The 23272-nt window shown below is 41.9% G+C and overlaps 1 protein-coding gene across 2 annotated transcripts; it reads right to left on the reverse strand.

Moving 5' to 3' along the window:
- Window positions 1-5951: 5951 nt before the first annotated feature.
- KCNA4 (potassium voltage-gated channel subfamily A member 4) lies at window positions 5952-15743 on the reverse strand. Of its 2 annotated transcripts, XM_032359705.1 has the most exons (3): window positions 15674-15743; window positions 13905-14165; window positions 5952-10793 (listed from the first exon to the last, which is right to left on the reverse strand). In XM_032359705.1, exon 3 carries the CDS (start codon window positions 10015-10017, stop codon window positions 8053-8055), a length of 1965 nt encoding a protein of 654 aa, XP_032215596.1. In that variant the 5' UTR covers window positions 10018-10793; window positions 13905-14165; window positions 15674-15743; the 3' UTR covers window positions 5952-8052. The 2 variants fall into 2 exon arrangements, with proteins under 2 accessions (XP_032215596.1, XP_032215595.1); XM_032359704.1 differs by lacking the exon at window positions 15674-15743 and having other exon boundaries at window positions 13905-14317.
- Window positions 15744-23272: the final 7529 nt, after the last annotated feature.

Raw genomic sequence — 23272 nt, forward strand, 5'->3', positions numbered from 1 at the left:
GTCGTAGTTTTAATACACTACCACATTAACATTCTGCATTAGATTAAAGGGGGGGATTATCCCCTATGAAATATAAGTGCCCACAAGGTAATCTTCTAAAAATGTGACTCTCTTGCTCTGAAGGGAAAGGTGAGTTTTTTCCTAAGACAGAGCTCTAATTATCAGGAACCATTTTACAGTATGTGAGTGCTCTCAAAATACCAGCAAAGGGAGTCAGGATATCTATACATGTACACATGCATGCTTACTATATCTGGTACCAATACTAAGTGATCACTTTGATTTCCTGAATTAACAAAAATTAATAGCATTACCAAATGAAACAATTTTAGACTGATCTGCCTATTTTCACCATCAAATTAATGAGTTTATTTAGGCATAACCTCTCACCCCTTGCCTACATCCCTCCCATTCCCCTACGCCCCATGTAGCTATGGTCCTCCTTACATCCTGTTGCCAGGATAAAAGCAGTTTACTTGCTTCACATTGGCTGAATCTGGAGGAAGCAGGTCAAGAACTCTGAGAACAAATCCAGGAACCCAGAAGGAAAATGTATTCCTAGTATTCCTTCTCTCTCATCTAGATTCTAATATGGTATATATGCATCTCCCTATGTTGTTTTCCATATATACTGGAATCTGCTGCTAGAGTGCTGAATGGCAAATGTTGCAAAAAAGATCATCAGACAATCTTGCCACTCTCTAATCACTTTGTAACCGGGCCTTTCACATGGTTTGCTAGAAGATAAAAAACATTCATATCTGCCGATTTAAATATAATCCATAAATTTAAATATTAATGTCCAAAAGTCAGGAGATAGGGAAGAAAAACAAAAAGATGCCATTAACCTCTCAAGATAGCTGAAAAAAGGAATCATTATGTATGAGATAAATCTCCCTCCAAATAAATGACCCTAAATAGGAATGCAATCTCCAAATCTCATATTAATATCTTAATATATTTAACTAGAGTTACTCCTCAAGCTAGTAAGGATAGTGTGGATCTTATGATCTCTATTTTCTTATCAAAAACCATTTTAATATTAGGTAAATCATTCTAAAAGTAAAATCTATTCCCCAGCAGTAATGTCAACAGTAACACCACAGACAAACAAAAAAGAGGATGGTAATTCCTAAACAGAGCCTCTCCCATCCAAAGATTCAACACAGTCCCTTGAGTGAGTAAAAATAGTCTGGTGTGGCAGATAAATGGCAAATAAACAAATAAATAAAAATCCTACTATATTCTCTAGAGATTCCATCACCTCTTGATAGATTTCAGTCTGGTGGGAGCTTCATTAATTATTTCTTACCCTGCCTGATAGCAAATAAAAGCCCCATTTGGATCATGATCCCTACCAATTGAAGGAGAAAAAAAAAAAAAGATTCGTTCAGGTGCTATCAACACATTAGTGTTCTCTAGGGGAATCATCAATCTATTCAGGTATGAGTGAAATAAGTTTATGAATGGAATAACATACCACCTCCATGTTAACTAATGTGGCCCTATCATTGAAAGAGTTCAGATAATACAGCCTTGGTCTCCAAGAGATATGAAGATTTTCTAATTATAGTTTTGTATGTGAGCACCCTCAGAAGTTGAGATATACTGAAACGTTCACCGAAGACACCAACAACCTAATACTGTAATTGAACCGAAGAGAATGAAGGAAGTCCCATCAAACAACAGCTACAACAAAAATGCAGAACAATTGTGGCTTCAAGTAAATTGGTTTCTAGAGAACACAAAGTAGGTCTATGGGGCTAAATAGTCTAGTTTCCATGCTATATGCAACCTCTATACAATGGAAATAATGACCATGAAAAATAAGGTGAACATTGTACAGTGTTTCATAAGACAAAAAATGAACCCTTCCTGGGAATGAAATTCCATGTATCCTATTCCATGCAATGTCTCAGAGCTGAGCCCTAATACCACTATGGCTATATGGTGCAAAATTCCAATCCAGAGTGAAAGAAAGGTTTTTCAATCCTTAGGTCTCACTATTTCCCTAAAACACACAAGAATTATACACTTTAATTTCATTTCAAGAAGTCTCTTTCCATGCCGCAGACAATTCATTTTGCTTACATATTTTTGACCAGGATAAAGGTAGAATATTAAATGTATGATATATATAAACATATTAATCCAATTGTTTTGAAACAAATATGATTATTTGGATCAGCATCCGTACAACTTTAGTCAATATCCACAAGGGCTACTTATTTAACTGATTTAAGAGGTGATTGACTTATCTTCCAATATCCACAAGCTTAAGCAGCTGTGTATAAAAATGCCTTCATGCTCCGTAGCTTTAAAAATATGCTAGGAATCATGAAAAATCTTACAGAATCATGAAAAATTAATCCAGTGTACATAATGCCAATAACTGGAAAAAGCAGCATATTTTCCAGATTTAGTAGTTATTCCTAATAATTACTATTAAGACCACTTCTAAGGTAAGCTGGCATTTCTATCATTTTCACAGAAACTGTTAACTTGTACAATCTTTCAGTAACTTATTCTGCTTTACGGCATTCACTGCAATAGTCACGTCCTGTTTAACACTGCTAATGGTGAGGAGATGTGGCAAAGGTCAATCCTAAATCCTTCCTAGTTCGTTCTGATATACATGACACATTGGTTTGGACAACAGACATGGCTTTCCAATTAAGCTTTGCTTGGCTCTCTAGTTTCAGTGTATTTGTTTCTTTGTACTATATTACTCTCTGTTTACAATTTTGCATTTTTCTAGGCGGGCTGTTGAAAGGGAGACAAAGGTTTTGAGCCTGAGTAAAGTCAGCTCAGATGAGAAACTAGTTGTGGGAAATCTATACAACAGATAATTTGCAAAACAGGAAGCAAAAGTTGACTATTTGGGGATCGGCTACCAAAATCATTTTAGCTCCTGGTACTGTGGATACAAATTCTCCTCCCAGGACACCAACAATGGCACATAAATCAAAAGCTTAACTGCGGGTCAGCAACACCATGACCAGTGAATGTGGGAATCTCCTTTCCTAGACAATAGCAAGACACCTTATTTAGCACATCATTGGCCTGACCCATCTATTCTGATACCACTTAGTATTGCCAACGGGCCTAAAAGAGGATATGTTTGAGACTCTCCTCACTTAGAGCCAGAGCTCATTAAATACGTGCTATGTTTTTCAAAGCACCCAACTCGTGCCCTCGGATTAATTTATTTATCCATAAATAAAGTAACCATATTTTCTGTACCCCAGATTGGGCCATATGGTCTGATATGTATTAGCATATTTTTTTATGAAGATACTGTAAGAAATTGGGACTGCTATGGAAACAGAGAACCAAGTCAGAAATAAAACTCCTATCACAGTCCTAATCTTAATTTACATTTCAGAAGTACACATTCCCATTTACTGCAAAAATAGCTCTGCTTCCTTCAATCTTGAACACAAATCACTCCATCAACCTTCTTTCAAACAGGAATACTGATCCCCATACTAGAAAGTAGGATTGTCTTCTAACCTGTAACAGTTATATTGGCTTGGAAGACCCTGTGATTTGAGTCAAACTTCTTTGCAGGCAGGAAAACCAAGAAGTACCTTTTGTCCACACCAAATGTCCCTTGCAGAATTCAGAATGACTTTTGGGTCAGGAAGATTTCCTGGAACAGGCCCCTTTGTCACTGAATGACAACCCGTAATCATTCTATACTGTATCAATAAAAAAAAAATATAAAGAGGGATGTTACAGTCTGCATCGTGCACATGAGCACATCAAATGTTCACTGAAAAAGGTAAACTAAACCTAGGTGTATTTCCCACTTTACCTAGGAATGGTTGCAATGTTATGGCTAAAGACGCATCAAAAACCTCAAAATCAACAACGGAGAACACCATTACTGAGTCTGTTGGGCTGTGGGGATACTACTGCTTATGATTTGAATGTAATTAAAAATAGCTTTCTGCTGGTTCATGTTGACTTTCTAGAAAATGGATATATATATATACATATATATGTGTGTGTGTATATATATATATCTATCTCATAGTACTTTCCATAGAAATGTCTTATTCATATAGAGGATTCTATTTCAACACATGCTTAATGAAAAGATTTTCACAAAGCTTCAGCGATCCTGTTTAAAACAAATTTGACAAGGAAAGCAGTAGCACTTGTGAAATACTACATGTGTTTGAGCATAAAATGAGTTCCCCAGCACAGGTCGGAACACTCTGTTTACTGACAAGACTGTACTATAACAAAGCAAGAAATCAAAATGTTTACTTACCAACTTTCACCATATGTATTCAACTGGAGACTGAGTTATTTTTTTATTAAGGGAATCCCTCCCCTTTGGTTGTTAGAATAAAGAGCTTCAAAAGACACCCTATCCATCCAGCTTACATTCTAAAACCTCAATCTCAAACACCTGGTTCTTGCATTTAACCCAACGGTGAGATTTTAAAGCTATTCTGCTCTTTCAACTTAACTATAAAATCAAGCTGATATGACTTGAATTATCTAGAGAATATCAAGCTAGCCTGATACCTCCTTCAACGTCGGAGAATTTTCGTGCTGGAAGGAATCAAGTGATAATGTAGCTCAACAGCCTGTTTTCACACTTAAACAAAAACAAAAACAACTGGGAATCAAGAAGATGAAATGATATGCCAATGTCAACGAGCTCGCTCTCCACTCCAAGACCAGCTATCATTCCTCTGGCACCCACTAGCTCTCTTTCACAGAAGTTAAAAGGAAGGTTCTCTCTTCTCCATAACTGTTATGTTTCCTTTTCAAACATTTGCAAAGAGAGAACAAAATATCCACCCTTGAAAAGACTCTGATTAGGATGGCCTTCAAATACTGTACTTTTGGTAACATGACGATCCGAAACGTAACTATAGGATCCCAGACCCCTGAAATTCAGTTTCTAAATGGGCCACTTCTTTTTTTATCTTACAGCCAAATGTGCATGGTGGTCTCTGAGAAGACAGCTCCCTAAATCAGTTACAAATAGTCTCTGGAAGCATATTTCTCAGCATAAAATTTTACAAATGGTACTAAAGCACTTTGCCTGGCTTTGACTTAAAAAAAATGTTATCCACATTTTTCATCCACAGCTGCATTTCACACATTCTCTACCTTCACACATTCTCTACAAGAGAAGTGTTCCATACAAAAGTACCCTATACAAATCCTGAGGGCTTAAATGCTTTCTTCTTAGTGTGGAATCAAGATCCAGACATCCTAAAATAAATGCATCTTGAAAATAAAAATACAAACTAACAAACACACATTAAGTGATAAGCTAACAATATTTGGTTCAGAAGCCCATGGTGATCACTTCTTGATCGTTTGACTCTTTTAAGAAAACTATGTAAGATAAAGGAAAACCCCAGGATCTCAAAATGACTATATTTCTTGAATTCACAGAATTATCAGATCTAATACATCTCAGCCAAATTTATCATAACTTTCAGATTTAAAAAGGAGACATTGTGGGACTAAATACCTTTTCCTTTCTAAACACAGCCAAATCGTCACTATTGCTATTATACAATGTTCAATAAACATCCAATGCTGGAAAGCATTTAAACTATTTTAAGATAGAATCTGACCTAGTTGGGTACAGCCAAAGACACATGGTACCTTATTCCTAGAGTCAACTTTTTACACCATGACACACCTGGGATCTTTCTCCCAAATGAAAAAAACTGCAGTAATTATCCAATGATAGGCTGGCTATCTTGAATCTGCATATATCCACTTCTTGTAAGGAGCTCAAAATTAAAGAAATTACCCATGATTTTAACAAGATCCTAATAAAGCAGATGTAACTCATGGGTTCTAAATCTCTTTCGCCCAAAGGAAGATTAAACAATTTAGACACAACATCAGGCATTTACATGGAACTCGGCATTTCAGAGTTTTCACATGTTCGTATTTGCTTTCCATAACAACTCTGTGATGTAACAAAAGCATTATGTGCCCTCTTCTTCACTAATGAGAAAATTGGGGTGCAGAGATTTATGGTGACTTTTTCAAATGAATAATGACCCAACCCAGAGAGCCTACCTCCTAATCTAATGCTTATCACATTTTTGCTCCATATCCAAAATATATGAAAATGCCATCTTTGAAGTCTTATTACAAGACTGCATCTCCTTGTTTTGTCACGCTCTATTGTCCACTAGAGATCTTTGGTCAGAGCATTCAATCAACAACCCTGCTTGCTGCTTTCCATTGTCCAAATGGTATTCTTGAGAGGTGTTTTCCTATAAGTGGTGGGGAAGGGGTGGGGTAAAGGGTGTAACTTTGCTTTTAAACCTAACATTAGTAAATCTAACATTAGATTTACTTGGAATTTCAAATATCACTGAAGAAGATTTATGTTATTATCAAATGATGACCAGGGACTTAAAAGCTTGAGAAAAGCTATTCTAGATCTTTTTTTTTTTTTAAATAGTCACAGTTGTCAGAGTTCATTATGTGCTACATTGTATACTTTCCCCAAACTTCAGGATAACCATTTTATAAAAAATAAATGTTGAAGAAACAGTGGAGAATAAGGCCTCTTATGTTAAATTTGCTCATTTATATCTCATTATGACTTAACAGTGCAGGTCTGATTGCTAGCTGCTACCTCACATTCTAGAACACCTTGTTATGAATTAAAACACAGTTATGTGTGTCATAAGATCCGTTAACAAAAATGAAAATGATGGTGATATTGAAACCAAATGTTCTGACACAATTATTCCTTATACCAGTTTTAGCAAACAGAGTGCTAAATTCTGAGGTGACTCCCCACACTGTGCCTTTAGGTAGCTGCACAAAGAAATAAACTTAATAAATCTAGCATTTATGTTGCACATTTAATAGAAAGCTCTTAAGCCATAATCACTGTAGCTGCTGGCATCTTATTTCTTCAAGAATTCTTTCAGTGCATGCATTAACTTTGGTTAAATTATTCTGGATTTAAAAGGCAGAAGAATAATTAAAATAGTATGGTTTCAGAAGCATCATTGTAACAGTCCAATTTCAACAGATTCAGTTGCTAAATTTTACTTCATATTCCCTTTGCAAATCAGTTATTTAGATTTTAAAAACAGGGAATCATGTGCTGTCATCTGCGTGGCCATTAGTCTCACACAAAGAAAACAACTATAAAATAAGACTAAGAAATCATTCTTCCAATGATTGTCATTGAACTGTTACATTAGTAAACATTCACAGTAGGAAGTCTCTCTCAATCTCCAGCATATGAAGTAGTGCAAAGGAAAAAAACAAATTCCAGTCCTGTTATCTGTGAACAAAACTTGTTACATTTTCTCCAATTTCACTTCTTCCATATTGTTAGACATTTGCTGTCATATCTTCCCAAAATTAATAATAAAATATAATCAATTTCTAAAGGACCCCGCAGCCTTTTTAAAAGTTAATTTCTAGTTAAAAATAAACTTTAATTAAATCCAAGATAAAACTGTGACCTATATTCTATTAAATAATTCACTTTCTTTTTTTTTTTTCTACACAGTAATTCTTACAATTTTTTAAAAAAACAACCATGGAATCCGAAGACATGAGATGCTATCAAAGCACTAATAAATGACGGTTTGAATTCATTAGTTCTTACATAGTAAATACTTCAAAATGCCAACTTTTCCCATCATTGCACAATTACTAACAACGCTGACAATTTACTTACACACACACACACACACACACACACACACAAATACACACATATACATTCTCTCCGTGGAACCATCTTTACTTTTAACATCTTTTCCAGTTAATGTGCAAAATTCTTGCATTCTAATAAAAAATATAAAGATAGATTTGCTCCTATTTTAGCCTCCCTCTTCTCCAAGATGTATCATTTATTTGATATGTAATACAAGGTAACAATTATGTCACGTATAACCATTAAATGGTGTACTACTATATGCATTAGGTTCGTTTGCATATTTCATTTTCGTAACTGCACTCTCTATGCATAAATATATTTGGAGATACTGGGATTGGGGAGGGGGGGTAGTGGCGGGTGGAGAACAAGATTCACACATCGGTCTCCACAGCCTTTGCATTAGAACAGTTGTTTTTATCTGTCTCACTGTCGTCCCCCTTTCCCTGACACTTCCCCTCCTTTGCACAGAGAGATTCCTTAACTCCTTCTTCCATCTCTAGATACTCTGACTTGTCCCCCAGGGAAGAAGAAGTAGAGCTCCGAAATTTCTTCAGCAAATTAGAAGGGAGGTATGGGCAACTGACTGCATTCTGTGTCAGCTGTGTCTGTTCCTCATTTTCAGTCTCTCTGTGGTAGAAATAGTTAAAGTTAGAGACAATCACTGGCACTGGCAAAGCAATGGTTAACACACCTGCAATGGCACACAGGGACCCCACGATCTTGCCCCCCACAGTGATGGGCTTCATGTCCCCATAGCCCACAGTTGTCATGGTCACCACAGCCCACCAAAATGCATCTGGGATGCTTTGGAAATGGGTAGTAGGTTCATCCGCCTCCGCGAAATACACAGCGCTGGAAAACAGGATGACCCCAATGAAGAGGAAGAAGATCAGAAGGCCCAGCTCCCGCATGCTGGCTCTGAGGGTGTGACCCAGGATCTGCAGGCCCTTGGAGTGCCTGGAGAGTTTGAAGATTCGGAATACTCGGACCAGACGAATGATCCTGAGAATGGCAAAGGACATGGCCTGCTGCTGTTGCCCGTTGCCACCCCCCTGCTGCTGGGCCAGATCGGTGCCCAGCGTGATGAAGTAAGGCAAAATGGAGACAATGTCAATGATGTTCATGATGTTTTTGAAGAAGAGCGCTTGGCTGGGACAAGCAAAGCAGCGAACCACAAACTCGAAGGAAAACCAAACAATACAGACTGTCTCCACGATGAAGAAGGGGTCGTTGAATATGGTGTGCCCTGAGTTCTCTAGGTGGGGTGCTGAAGTGTCATTCAACAACCCACTGTGTCCTCCTGCACTCAGTGCCATGATGAGATCCCTGTCGTCCCTAAACTCAGGTAAAGTTTCCAGGCAGAAAATGACAATGGAGATTAAGATGACCAGGACGGAGACGATGGCTATGCCCCTTGCTGGGCTGGAGCTCTCCGGATACTCAAAGAGAAGCCAAATCTGCTTTTTGAATTCATTCTCTGGCAAGGCCCTGTCCTCCTCCTCTCTCACAAAGCCCTCATCCTCCCGAAACTTGAGCAGGGCCTCTTCTCCCAACTGGTAGAACTTCACCTCCTCCGTGAAGATATCAAAGGGGACATTGACTGGCCTCTTGAGGCGGCCTCCTGATTGATAGTAATATAAGATGGCATCAAAGCTAGGCCTATTCCTGTCAAAAAAATACTCATTACGCAAAGGGTCAAAGTACTGAGTCCTCTTCTCAGGGTCTCCCAACAAAGTCTCTGGAAACTGGGCCAGAGTCTTCATCTGGGTTTCAAAGCGCAGGCCTGATACATTTATCACCACACGTTCACAGCAGTCGCTGTAGCGGACTGAACTATAGCCACCACCGCCCCCGTCATCCTGAGGCAGCAGGTCCGTGTAGGAACATTCATCACCATGGTCATCTTCACTATAGTAAAACCGTCCCTCCTCTTCCTCCTCCTCCTCGTCTTCCTCCTCTTCCTCTTCCTCGCTCAGCTCCCTCAGGATCTTCTCCTCAGAGCCACTGGGCATCAGGTCAGAGCAATGAGGAAAGCTGCTCTGACGGTGGTGGGCTTTCTTCTTCTCAGGCCGCTGGCGCCTCCTCCTCCGACTCCCCCGGCCACCCTGAGGGTCATGGGAGGTGCAGGCCCCACGCGACTGGTGGTGGTGGTGAGAGCCACCTCCAGAACCCCCGCTGCCTTCCACAGCAGCTGTGGCGGCTGCCACGGCGGCAGCCGCGGCGGCCCTCGAGTGAGCGAGCCTCTCCCGCTCCCGGGCCCGGGCCTGGGCGGCGTAACCATAAGGCATGTGACTGTTGCACCCTGAGCTCTCCGCACTCACCATTGCAACCTCCATGGTGGTGGTTTTTGGAAATGGCTGGTTCCAGTTGTAGAAGAAGAAGAAAGAAAAATAGGGCAGCTTCTTTTCTCACCAAATTAAGGTAAGTTTGGAACCCTTAAGCAGATTGCTTGGAAGACTAAGGATATTTTCAGTCCAACTTTGCATTTTCTGTTTTTAAATCAGTACGCCCCATGCTCTCTGTTCCCAGGGATTCAACATTGCTCTCCAGAGCTTGGCTGGTCTAGATAAACAACCTAGCACTCTCAAGCCCAAGTCAAAAAATGCTGGGGTCTCCCAAACACCTGTTTTCGGGTGGCTGTTCAAATTTGGAAATACGTCTAGGATGTGGTTGGTGGTGATGCCGCAAGATTCAAAGGCGGCAAGTATCTGACAGCCAGCAGTTGTGCCTAGAAAATGGAATATATTTTTCTGCCATGGAAATTGTCCAAAGCTCAGTCCATCAGATTTAAATAAAATGCAAATAAGCCTTTAGTCTTAGCACTTGCCTTCTAGTGACGGCTTGACCCATGTTAACGAGTGGCTCGAAGTGCGTCTAGCCATGGCTGCTCAAAGCCTATCAGGGTGATTCTCCAGGTGCTCCCCTCAAGTTCATCACAGGCTTCCTGGACCCAGGGCCAATGCCAAGCTATCGACAGGGGCAAAGGCCTTGGGAGGTAGAGAAGTTACAAGATGAGGTGTCAGCAGGGGCAAACCCAGCTCTGAGGTCTCCATAGAAATCAAGGAAATGCAGAGCATCCTTCAGCTAAAATCATGCAGAGGAAGCACTTCACCTGAAAAAGGAAAGGAAACAAGCATAGGAGAAAAATAAAAGGAATCAAATCATAAGGAGCAAACAGTGTTTCCTTCCCATACACCTTCTTTCTCTTGTCCTCAAGCAAACCACATAAAGCACCAAGTGACCACAAATTTCCAAGGAGTGTGGGGCAGGTGGTTAAATCTCCTTACTAAATCATCCTTCTGTCCTTCTTCTTTGGCTATCATTTCAGCTCAGTCTATTTTCATGGCAACTCAGTTATCTTTCCTCTCTCCACTCTCGACCCACATGGCTCTTCCTTCGGCTCTCCCTTTCACTCATGCCAGGTCTTAATTCTCGGTGTCACTTTCTTCATTCCACAATAATAATGCTGTCACTTTACAGCTGCTTCCATCATTCATTGATCTCAAGGCATTTTTTTAAAAAATTTCCACTCATCAGATATTTCTGAATTTAGTGCCTTTCCACCCCTCTCTGTCTTGATTCAGGATCAGAGCAGTTGGAAAAACCAGGTTTTTTTTTTTTTTTTTTAATCCAGTCTCCACCACTTCAACAAGCTTCAATCACCCCATCTTCAAAGTGTAGGTAATAATCCAACCTCCCCCACCCCCCTCCCAATTACTGAGGACCAGAACGAGGCTCTGAATGTTGATAGAATAACACAAACGTCATGAATGTCAATAAATGCTGGCAGTTCTGAATAACCCGACTGTAACCTAAGCTTTTATTGTCAATCTACTCACGCCCAAATGTATATGTCCTTAAACCACAGTCTCAGTTACGGGGAGGACAGAATGTAAGGACATTTAGGACACTTTGAGACACACCAATGGCCTATATTAGGTTGGCACTTCCTGACTCCCTAAAGCATGTCCCTGTTGTTGTTTTTCTGTTCCCCAGACTCCAGAACACTCCCTACCACCCACAGCCTAGGAGCTAATCCCAGTTTCCACTTCTCTGATAATCATCTTTTCTCCTTGCGGTTCCTCCATGTTCCCCTCAATGCTTCCTCCTACACTTCTTTCAAGGGAATATTTCCTTATATATTAAATCCCAGTTTGTATGGATTTTATTTTCAGCCTATCACACCCCCCCCATAATATAATCCATTATCTCCAGTCTCCCAAACCCCGCTGCCTCCCTTGCCTCTCTCTGCCCACTTTTAGTTCCAATCTGCCACTTGCTGATCACTTCTTCCTTGGAGCCCGGATCTGTCTCCACTGTCACTTGGTATTCCTGGCCTTTCTTCTTAGTTGGCTCTCTCTAGGTCCAACTAATTCATCTCCTCAGCCAGGACCTAAAAGAACTGCCCTAATCTTCTGTCTCCTATGCTTTTGCATTCACTCTGTCCAACAGGACTTCCAAGAATGCAGAGTAGCCCAGAGAATTGGGGAGGATGATGACAGTCAGAATTCAGGGCATCTACCAGTTTCTATTACTGGAAGCACTTGGGGAGCACAAGAGAAATGGCTTTCTGGAGCCATTAAAGGGATTCAGCCCTTGACCACCTGCTGCTGCTCCTTGCTGAACCCTTTCAGCCTAGAAGGCTAAACCCACCCAAGTTTTATGAAGTGACAAAGCAGGGAAATGGTAAACAGAGCACCTCCCACCATACATCTCCTAAGGCAAGAGGTGAGCTTGATTAGGACACCAAATACACCTCTGAAGGTATCTCAAATGACAAGCCCCTTCCTTTGCCTGACTCCTAATGACAGGAAATACATTGAAACGTTTACCTTCAGGATGTCTCCAGACCTCTATTTATCAAACCACCCTGGGGTTACATTTATTCCAGAAGGTCAGACCACCACCACCTTTAAAAGACTTCCACAGGCCGAAGAGCCTAAGAGTTTGCCCATTTTCTTCCCCCAACTCCCTCAAAGCAGCTAGAATACACTATTTAAATAAAACCCTAGAACCAAAGTATCTGTATTCTTGTATACTATGCACACCCCTCTCCCAGCTAAGTGCTCCCAGAAGGTCACGAATCAGCATGTCTTCTAACTCACCATCAACTCTGCAGGAGATGTAGACCTGCCCTCACTTTGCCCTGAGCCATTTATTTATTTATTTATTTGGGTTTGGTCATTTTTGTTTATCTCCCTCCCCCACCTTACAAAAAGCAGATTGTCTTCCTTTTTAATTGGCTACCAGTTACCTCACTATTCCCAACCAAGAAGAAGATGATGATGATGATGATGAAGTAGAAGAGGAGGAGGAGGTGGTGGAGGAGCAGGTGGGAGAAGAAAGAAAAGAATAAGAAAAAAAGGAAAGAGAAGGAAAAACCTTCCACACAGCAAGACTGGCTTAAAAATCTCTCTTCTTCCCCTAGGTATTCATGCGTAGGGGAATCTGTTCAAGACTACTCCCAGGAGCCTTGATGGGGGAGACCTTTGCATAGAAATTTCCCTTCCTCTTTAACACCATTAAACTAATCGGATTTTGCAGACTACCTATTCCCCCAATCCCTGTGCCCCCCAAACAACAGCCAAGTATCCCTGCCTTCCTCCCCTGCTCCCCAACAACAAGGCTGTTATCATCCCTCAGTGCTAATTCCTGCAACTGTCTTAGGGTGGTACCTGCACCTATCAGAGAGAGAGAGAGAAAGAGAGAGATTGAAAAAATCAAAAAGCCAACACGGTGAGAAATGGACACTTCAACGCACGCCATTTACACAGTCCCTATGTGCTACTGAAATGCTCGGAAAATGCACGCAAATCCAAATGCTGGGAGAGGCAGCAATTCAAACCCGTTCGCCAGCTGTTCCCAAAGGAACGGAACCGGTGAGTCTGGGATGAGAGAAAACGATGCTAAATCTGAACCCCATGTCGTTGGAAAACGACATCTTTAATCGCACCCTCCCCTCCAGACCTAGGTTCCCGCTCGGGCACATTAAGCAGGGCGCACGCACCCCATCCCTGGGGTTAGGAAAATAACAACTGTTGGCCCCCCGGAGCGCCGCGCAGCATCTGCACCTCCCTTCTTCCACCTCCTGGTTTATTTTTAACCGCCTTCCATTCATGCCCTTCTGTCACATTCCCGATATTATTTATCCCTCAAATGTCCACTGTTTCTTAACAACCAAAAGAGGACAGTGGGGAAAAGATAAGAGAGGTATCATACTTACCGTTCCCGGGCGGAGTGAAAAATAAATATAAAGAAAATCCCCCACTCGGTTTGTCTTTCCCCCTCAAGCTGCAACAGCTGGAGGAGGGGAAGAATGTTCTTGGGGGGTGGTAGAAGGAATCACTCCGGTGTGGCAGGTGGAAGCTCCAAAATATCCACGAAACAAGTTCTGTTGCCTGGCCGGGGGGCACAGAGTCCTCGCTGCTGGAGCCTGGGGTGGGGATTAGGGCTACCCCGGGGAAGACCCCAAGACTTCTGGTTCCTCTGGAGTTCAGCACAGGAGGGCTCAATCGGAAAAGGAAGTCAAGGTTCCCCCAGAAAAAGAAACAAAATCCTAGACAGCAGCGATCACTTGTTAAGCCCGAATTCCTCCTCCAATATCCATCCCTCTCCCTCTCTCGCTGGCTGCAGAAGGCAGCACACGCCTCCCCTGGCCGGGAGCGCGCGCCGGCCGGGGGCGGGGCCAGGGCTGTGCCGAGGGTGTGGCGAGCGGGCTGTAGCCTGGGGCACCTCCCCGCGCCGCGGGGCGGGCACAGTCACGACGCCGCCACTGCCCGCCCCCCTGGCCGACCCCCCGACGCTGGGGAGCAACAGGGAGCGATTCCGGGAGCCTCTGGCCCTCGTCCCCAGAGGCGAAGCCCTAATCCCGGAGGAAAGGGAGTCCCCGTTGGCGCTGAAATGGGGGTCCGCACCGCAGAGCGGGAGCCCAAGAGAGAGGTTGGCAGGGAAGACCTCGACGGGAGGTCCAGTCTCGCTAACAGGGTGCTTCTGCGCGTCTCTCTCTGACCCGCTTTCTCTACAGTTCAGCGCGCGCGCGCGCACACACACACACACACACACAGCCCCGCTTAACGGGTTTGTAGGGTTGGGAGCCTGGGTGCATCTCTGGCGAGGCCGCTAATTGGGAGCCCTCCCAGTCGCCTACGAACGGGCCGATTCCCCTTGGTCTCCGCCTCCCTTGTACAATTTGTCAGCCTCCACTCGGGGATCGGGCCTCTGGGCGCAGAGGAGGCCGACTTTCAAAGTGTGCTGGATTCGGGTGAGGGGCGGGCTGCAGAAATGGGAATCAGGCCCAGGTTAGGGGTTGCGCACGGGAGGCACAAGTGCAAGGGGGAGAGAGCCCGAGGACTCTGACTGAGCAGATTATAAATCCCGCCCGGGGCCGGAGGATTTTAGAAGGGGTGAAGGAGCCCTCCCTGAACCTGTTGCTGCAAGAAGAATACAACTTGGCTAGGGGTTTGACTCCAGGGAGGTCTTTATCAGAATAGTCGGATCTCTAATACCACGCACCCCCATCAAACAGCAAAAACAAACAAACAAAACCCACAGTACCCCGCGGGGCAGGCGTGCGCCTGCCTTGGCGTCCACCCTGGGATGGACTCCCACATTGCTTATTAGGTGGCAGGTGTATGAAATGTCCATAGACATGGATGTAAAATTGCAATTCCCACACATCCGCTCAAAGAAAGATACCGGTGGCAAGTGCGAGTTTTTACACACACGCACACTCATACAAGGGCAGGTAAAGACCCGGGCTCCAGGCACCTCTTCCAGCTCCCTCTGATGGACCAAGCAAGCAGTGGCGACGCGCACCGGGACGGCTGGAGTAAATCCGACCTTGGGCGGGTTAGCTGGCGCTGAGGCGGCCACTGTCGGCCTCAGCTGGCAGCTTTGTTCGATGGCCCTATTGGGCCTCCTCCTTTTGTGGAGCTCGATTAATTATTAAGAGAAATATTCCTGAGCTGAATTATAGATATGCTCTGGTCTCACCTAACTGCTGCCGGCTCAGCGAAGGGCACCTGGAGGACTCCTTTTCGTTGTTGCTTGATTTTTCTTAAAAAAAAAAAAAAAAAAAAAAAAAAACTTTTAAAATAAAAAAAACATTTACATTGTAATCAGTGGGAAGGAAGGAAGGGGGGGGGGAGGGAGGAAAGGAAGGAAACAGGAAACAAAAAGGAAGAAACAAGGAAGAAAGAAAAAGAAGGAAACATGGAAGGAGAAAAAGGAGATGGGGGGAGAGAGGGAGGAAGAAAAAAGAAAAGAAAGACGGAAGGAACAAAGGAATAGGAACGAAGGAAGGAAGGAAAGAACGAAGCTGAAGTGGGACCTAGTTGTCGTAACTTCTTCTAGCTAGTGCAGCTTGAATTTTTGTCCTGAATAAATTTACCTGTGATCTTCTGGGCTCAGCCAAGGGGCGGAGGAATTGAGAAAAAGGTACCTCCACCCTGGGTCAAGAGAGGCTCTTTGCACCAGTTCATTACCCATTATAGTTCATTCCAGCAAGCAGGGTTGGTGGATTTCTTCAAAAATAAAAATGGCCCCATGCACTGGCCTAAAACCCTCTTTCCGAACCTCCATCATGTGATGTAGGCAGTGTGCAGATTCATACATCCCAAAAGCAGATATTTGAGTTTATTGCTGTCTTCCCAGAACCATGTTTCTTGGGATGGTAGAAAGCAGGTCTGAGAGCACTAGGTCTTGGGACTAGCTTCCTGGAAGCAATTTGCGAGATCTCTCCAAACCAACTGTGGAAAGCTTTCAGAGAGATGAAAACTGAGATTGAATGAAGTACAAAAGATGACAGTTATTTTGAATCGTGGATATTTTCAATGGATCATGTTTAGAATTTATGAATTATGCCTCCATGTGCCATTTATTGTTTGTTCTTTTCATGGCCCAGAGAATTTTAAAGTTTAAAAATGCCTGAGGACTTTAGAAATACTTGTACTTCTTAGGTATCAGGAATCTGAATTACTGAAGTGCCATGCAAGAACGCAGCTGAGGAAAAACCACCCTTGCCAAGATAGTCCTTCAGGTCACACAAAGAGGACTTATTGAGCACTTGATCAAGGCAAGTAACACTCACTGCGTGCCCACTTAGTCCCTGGGTCTGTGCTAAATTCTTTGCATGCATATTGTCTAAATTTCATCTGCGTAAGTGAACAATTTATGTGGTTGGTACTATTTTATTTACAATTTACAGAGAAGGAATTGAGGCTTACGATGGTTCACAAAACATACCATAAGTTAAATAGCTGACTATGTAACAGAACTTGGCCTGTAACATCTGACTGCATGGAGGATGGACCCCATGCTAGTGATGATAAGGCCATGTGCTCCATACCCATTCGTCCTCACAAATGAGTGGCTGTTATGGATACATAGACAGATGAGGAAACAAGGGGGTATGTGCAATGATGAAGGTATGAGCGTAGTGTTTCAAGGATGCAAAGAATGGACTAGCATCTAATTTGGGGGAAGCAAGCAAGGATTGACAAGGAAAACAAGCAAGGATTGACAAGGAGATGTGTTTGAGCAATGGCAAGAATAAAGTTTATGCAGACATGCAGGATTGGGGTGGACTAAGAGGAGCTGGAACCTGAAAGATAGATGGTGTCCAACTGGGAAGAACAGTGCGCTCCCCCAGCCTTCTCCCCATCCACCCATCTCTCTCTCTCTCTCTCTCTCTCTCTTTCACACACACACACACACACACACACACACACACACACACACACACCTTTGCCCTTTTAAATAATTTCTTTATAAAGCAAACAAGACATATTCCATTTCTCTCCCTGAAATTCTCTTAAAGATTCCTAGAAATTCACATAAACAGTTGCAGAAAGGTTCTTTATTTGTGACCAACAAAAAAAATCTACCTTGTCTCAGTCCCCAAACTCTATGTTCTTTGGAGAAAAAGAAATTATTTTCTTGCTTTTGTTAGCCATCGACTAGTCAACATTTCTTAAGCTCCTCACCTCCATATACACTTATTACCACAAGTAATTTCTCCCTGGCTTTGAATTCTCTCAGTGGTGGTACAAATGTTCCAGACCACACTATGAAGTCTTTGTTTATATAGAAAGGGGCAAAGGGCAGTAGATCCTCCTTTGTACAAAGCAGATAGGAGGCCCTGAGGGATACAAACTAAGCCCATTATAAATGTTTTTGTTCTCTTTGGGGACTACAGTACCCAGTGAATTGCAGTGTTCTATTTACTTCTCTCTCTCCCTGAGAAGCCTGCAACACCTCCCTGAAAACAGGTGCTGTATCCCAAGCAACCAGCGCAACACCTGACCCAGGGTAGGCACTGGACAAGAAGGTAATAAAATGAATGAATAATGGAAGAGGCTTGCTTCCATTTGCCAAGAAAGTTCAGTGTGTGCGTTGGGAGGAAAAAAAGAAAGAAAGAAGAAAAAAAGATGTTTCTCTTTTTCTGCCTGCTTACTCCCAGCCTCTCAACCATCTGACTTTTAAAGTTCTGAAGGATGTGAAAATGAGAAAGTCCTGGGAAACTTGATGCCATTCCTCCCATTCCCAGATTTTATGTATACCAATGTTCTAAGCCACCCATTATTCCTTATAAAATGTGGATCCCTCAGACAGTTTTTCCTTGTACATGAATTGTTCAACGACTGTCCATTACTAACTATTTCCTATTCCATCTTATGTGTACCAGTACTGGTCAGGTCTTAACGCTTTTTTTTTTTTTTTTTTTTTTTTTTTTTTTACTGTGAGGAAACATCACCCCTGCAGAGTAAGATGGACCCCTTTCTTCCTGACTTCCTGATCACAGCACTGTGCCCAGCATGTTGGGCAACAAGACGACACTACCTGCCTCAGGGTGGACAGCTGTAGTTTAGAGGGTACAAGATGAGGGATCTGGGAGAAGACACAACGGGCAGAGAGAAGCAGAACTTAAGTGAGGCTAGAAAGAAAAGTCCATGGGCAGGAGGAGCCCCCCGGCAGAGGCTAACTGAACTAGAATGGCACCTGTGAGGATAAGCAAAGAAAGGTAAGCAGAGGTCCAATATGGTTTAGGAAAGGAAGTAAGGGTGGACATGGATGTGCCATGCTCAAGAGTTTGAACATGGGGGGCACCTGGGTGCCTCAGTGGGTTAAAGCCTTTGCCTTTGGCTCAGGTCAGGATCCCAGGTCCTGGGATCGAGCCCCACATAGGAACCTGCTTCCTCCTCTCTCTCAGTGCCTGCCTCTCTGCCTACTTGTGATCTCTGCCTTTCAAATAAATAAATAAAAATCTTAAAAAATAAAAAAAAAAAAGTTTGAACATGGAGCTGTGACAAAACACTGCATAAAAGCATTTACAACCCTTCTTCCATCTCCGCACACAGGACAGATGTAGTTCATGTGCACAACCCACTCCCCTGGGCAAACCAGAACAGCAGTGGAGGCCTCTCCTAGACTGAGTTACAGGCATCTCCGCTTCCTGGCTGCAATGGCAGCCCTTTCTCGCCATCTATGATTGCATCTCAGAGGCCAAGTGAGTGAAATTGAGTTAGCATAAGCTAAATCATCTCTGATTTAGTTTTCTAAGTGGAAATTGATCAAAAATGTCCTTCTTTAATTGAGGTAACCGAGAATTTGCAAAGCACCCCACTGATGTGGGGTGACACTGCTACTGAGATCCACTGTCAGTTCTATTCCACCAACGGAGAGTCATCCTTTTAGCTCTTTGGTCTGTTCCTTTTATATAATTGGAAAATAGGGCAATCATGGAGGCTCACTTAAAATGAACCTAGGTGCAAATAAGAATCACCTACAACCTTGTCTTGGCACAATCAGGAGCAAACTTGGGACAGAGGTGAATCAAGCAAGGTTTAGGCATAAAACGGTATTTCATTTCCCACAGACATGACCAGCACTTTGCCCTCTGTAGTAACTCCTAATAGTTTATATCAAGGAACTTTTCCATATACCTACATATGAACCTTTTCATAAAAATGAGAGGTCATGCCATACTTCCTGGCAAAACTGTATTCCAAACTCTCTGAAAGCCCCTTTAAATTTAGTCGGTAACCATAGGGCAGGCTACATTCTGTTATCATGAAAGCTGACTCCTTCCACCAACTCCGCACTTTGATTTTGTTCTTTACCATTCACTCCCTAGAACAGGCATCACCAAAGCCTATAATAGGCCTCTGTTGTGTAACACAAGAATGTTTATACACTTTCTCCAAGATCACCTCACCCACTGGAGCCCTGACTACTTCTCCTGATTTGGTTGACTGTTAGAAAGCCCTTGTCCAGTACATGCTTCCCCAAACAAATGTCATAGTCTTAGGAAGGATGTTCTCATGTAGAAGAAATTTCTATTGGGTACAGATCAGTTTACAAATACACCTCAAATTTTCTGCTCTTGGGGCACCTGGGTGGCTCAGTGGGTTAAAGCCTCTGCCTTTGGCTGGGGTCATGATCCCGGGGTCCTGGGATCAAGCCCCACATCGGGCTCTCTGCTCAGCGGGGAGCCTGCTTCCCCCTCTCTCTCTCTGCCTGCTCTCTGCCTACTTGTGATCTCTGTCTGTCAAATAAATAAATTTAAAAAAATAAAATTTCTGCTCTTTGCTCAGTTTTCTCCACTCCTGGCTGAAGATAAAAACACAATTCTGGGGATGAGCCAACTGATTATATTTTAGAATGAAAAGCCAAAACGAACAAGACTGAGAGTATGAGTGCAATAGGATGCTAACTTATGGTTTCTCAGCAGCAGCTACTGAGAACAGGGTACCACATATCAGGTTTTACATATGCTAAAAACAACTCTAATTTATTTCTTAGTCAATCTCACAAGCTAGCTCTTACCCTGAAGAAGCACAGAGATCATAGGTCATGTAAGACTGCAAAAAATAACAGTTTCCTTCAGATGCTTTTTAGAATGAGTCCTTTTCCAAATTCATACATAGATTCGAACTTGAAGGTAAATTTAATAATTAAACTTAATAATATTTACAGTGAAATTCTAATGATTTACAACAGCTCTTGGGTGGGGGGCAATTAACATTTGACTAAAGAAATTACTCTTACACTGCTTAAGGGGCTGAAACAGGGATCAGACACTGGGTTATAGGATTGTCTCTCCAAACACCTGGCTGTGGAACCTCCAGAAAGGTTCTTAACCTTTGTGAACATCAATTTCTTTGTGTGTAAAAATGGAAACTATACCATCAGTCCTGAGTCTCAAAGTCATGAGTGTGGATCATACAGGAAATGTATGTAGTAAAACTACTGCATAAATAGAGGATAATGTTGTTTTAAAATAATAACTGTCTGTTATGAACTGAATCCTTTGTCCCCACAAGGAGGAATCTGATTGATTTAGCTCATCTTTTCGAACCAGGCTGCTCAAGTCACAAGTTACCAGCTTAACTGGTCAAGTCACCTATGCCCCCAAGACTCATTCATCTGAGTTTGTGGGTGGGATGAAGTTTTCTGAACAGGGGCCGACACAAGTCTAGCCAACTCATTCTAACAGCAACAGTCCATATCGTTTTTACAATCTTGGGAAATCTTTGGTACTTTTACTTTCAGAGGACCTTACTGGCATCATATCTAGCATATTTCAAGTGCTTACACATTCCGCTTTAAAGGTTATGTCAACTATTGTACAATTGAGTTGCAACTCTAGTAGACACTATTATGCTGACATTTTGCAGTATTTTATGCTCTTTCTCCTGTGTTTCAGAGCTAATAATTTTATTTTCAGAGAATAAACATTCCTCAATCTTGTGAAAAGCTTCAAGGCACAGCCCAGAAACAAACCATAATCCCTGAACAAAGAAGTAGCTCCTTGATTCTTGGTTTTTAAGGAATTATTAAATAATTTCATTGGCTGATAAAGTATGGGTTAAAGGTATCCTCACTCACCTGTTAATTTGCGCATGAGTATGTGTTGACGTATGTGAATGCATCCTGTGTTTATGTTGTCTTCCATGTTGTGTGTAAGCTATAATGGGAAAGCTAATTATTAAACTCGGCAAACGCACCCAGAGGCTACTGTGAGCGATGCATCCAAAAAAAAAAAGAAAGAAAGTCTAAAAATAACTAAGTAATAAATAACCATTTGCAGATGGGAATTGTTCATGCAGTTTTCTAAACAACAGCAGATTTCTTTAGGATATTATGGTGTTTTTTAGAATTTTACTAAGTATACTAAATCTTCTGTATGTAAAGGCAGATAATTTGAATAAGAGTGACATAAAATTGACTGGATCCAAATTAAAGTTATTTTTAAGACAATATTGAACCACTGCTTTGATCTTAGAATCGCTTTACAGATGCATATTCTTCTGTTAGTTAAGAGAGAGAGTCATTTCTGAGAGGCAGAGCACTTTTAAAAAAAAATTATTTTAGCAATTATCTTAGAATACAACATTGCTAAAAATGTAAACGCCACTCTTCAAAATAACATCATGATTGTTTAGTGTTTTATTTGTTCAGGTTCACACGGAAGAAAAAAATAAAACTAAGAAAGGAGACTAAACTAGAGCTACAAAGTTCATTCTAGCCTGGGAATATGCTGCAGAAATTTTTAGTGAGAAAATTGCAGAACCTGTAGCATAGACTTCCTGAAAAATGCAAGGGAATTCAGGATTCTTAGGAGGGATGACATTCCAAACTTTAGAAACGATTAAAATTGTATTAAATAGGGGCGCCTGGGTGGCTCAGTGGGTTAAGCCGCTGCCTTCGGCTCAGGTCATGATCTCAGGGTCCTGGGATCGAGTCCCGCATCGGGCTCTCTGCTCAGCAGGGAGCCTGCTTCCCTCTCTCTCTCTTTCTGCCTGCCTCTCCATCTACTTGTGATTTCTCTCTGTCAAATGAATAAATAAAATCTTTTAAAGAAAAATAAAAAATTAAAAAAATTGTATTAAATAATACTATAATAATAATAATATAATTATTATATAATACAATAATAATACTATTATTATAATTAAATTTAAAATCACCATACAGAGAAGTGGGCTTGATATGTGATAATCTGAAATAGTTTCTTCCATCCAGTATTGAGCACAATCTTTCAAAAGACTCCAGTTCACATGACTTTCTGCCACAACTAAGGTATATATAGTTAGTGGTCTAATCACACACTTCAAACTTAGTTTAACAGAGTCCCTGCACAAATAACATATTTTATTTTATTTTATTTTTTAAAGATTTTATTTATTTATTTGATACAGAAAGAGACAGAGAGGGAATATAAGCGGGGGTGGGGGATGGGAGAGGGAGAAGCAGGCATCCCGCTGAGCAGGGAGCCTGATATGGGACTCCATCCCAGGACCCTGAGCTGAAGGCAGATGCTTAACAACTGAACCACCCAAGCACCCCTAATAACATATTTAATAACGTAATTAATTTTCCCATTTTCAAGGCAGTGTACATCCATCAAGTGATGAACTTTGGCTCTGGTTTTAAGCTTAAAAAAAAGTATAATATACTCTCTTTCACTTGGGAAATTATTGAATATTTCATTCCTAAGTTGAATGTGATGTATGCAAAGAATAATCTGACTTGTTTACAGTGATATATAGATTACAGGTTAAAAGCACAGCCTCTAAAATCAGCAAATAT

This window comes from Mustela erminea, chromosome 9, assembly GCF_009829155.1.
Source record: "Mustela erminea isolate mMusErm1 chromosome 9, mMusErm1.Pri, whole genome shotgun sequence".
Classification (NCBI taxonomy): Eukaryota; Metazoa; Chordata; class Mammalia; order Carnivora; family Mustelidae; genus Mustela; species Mustela erminea.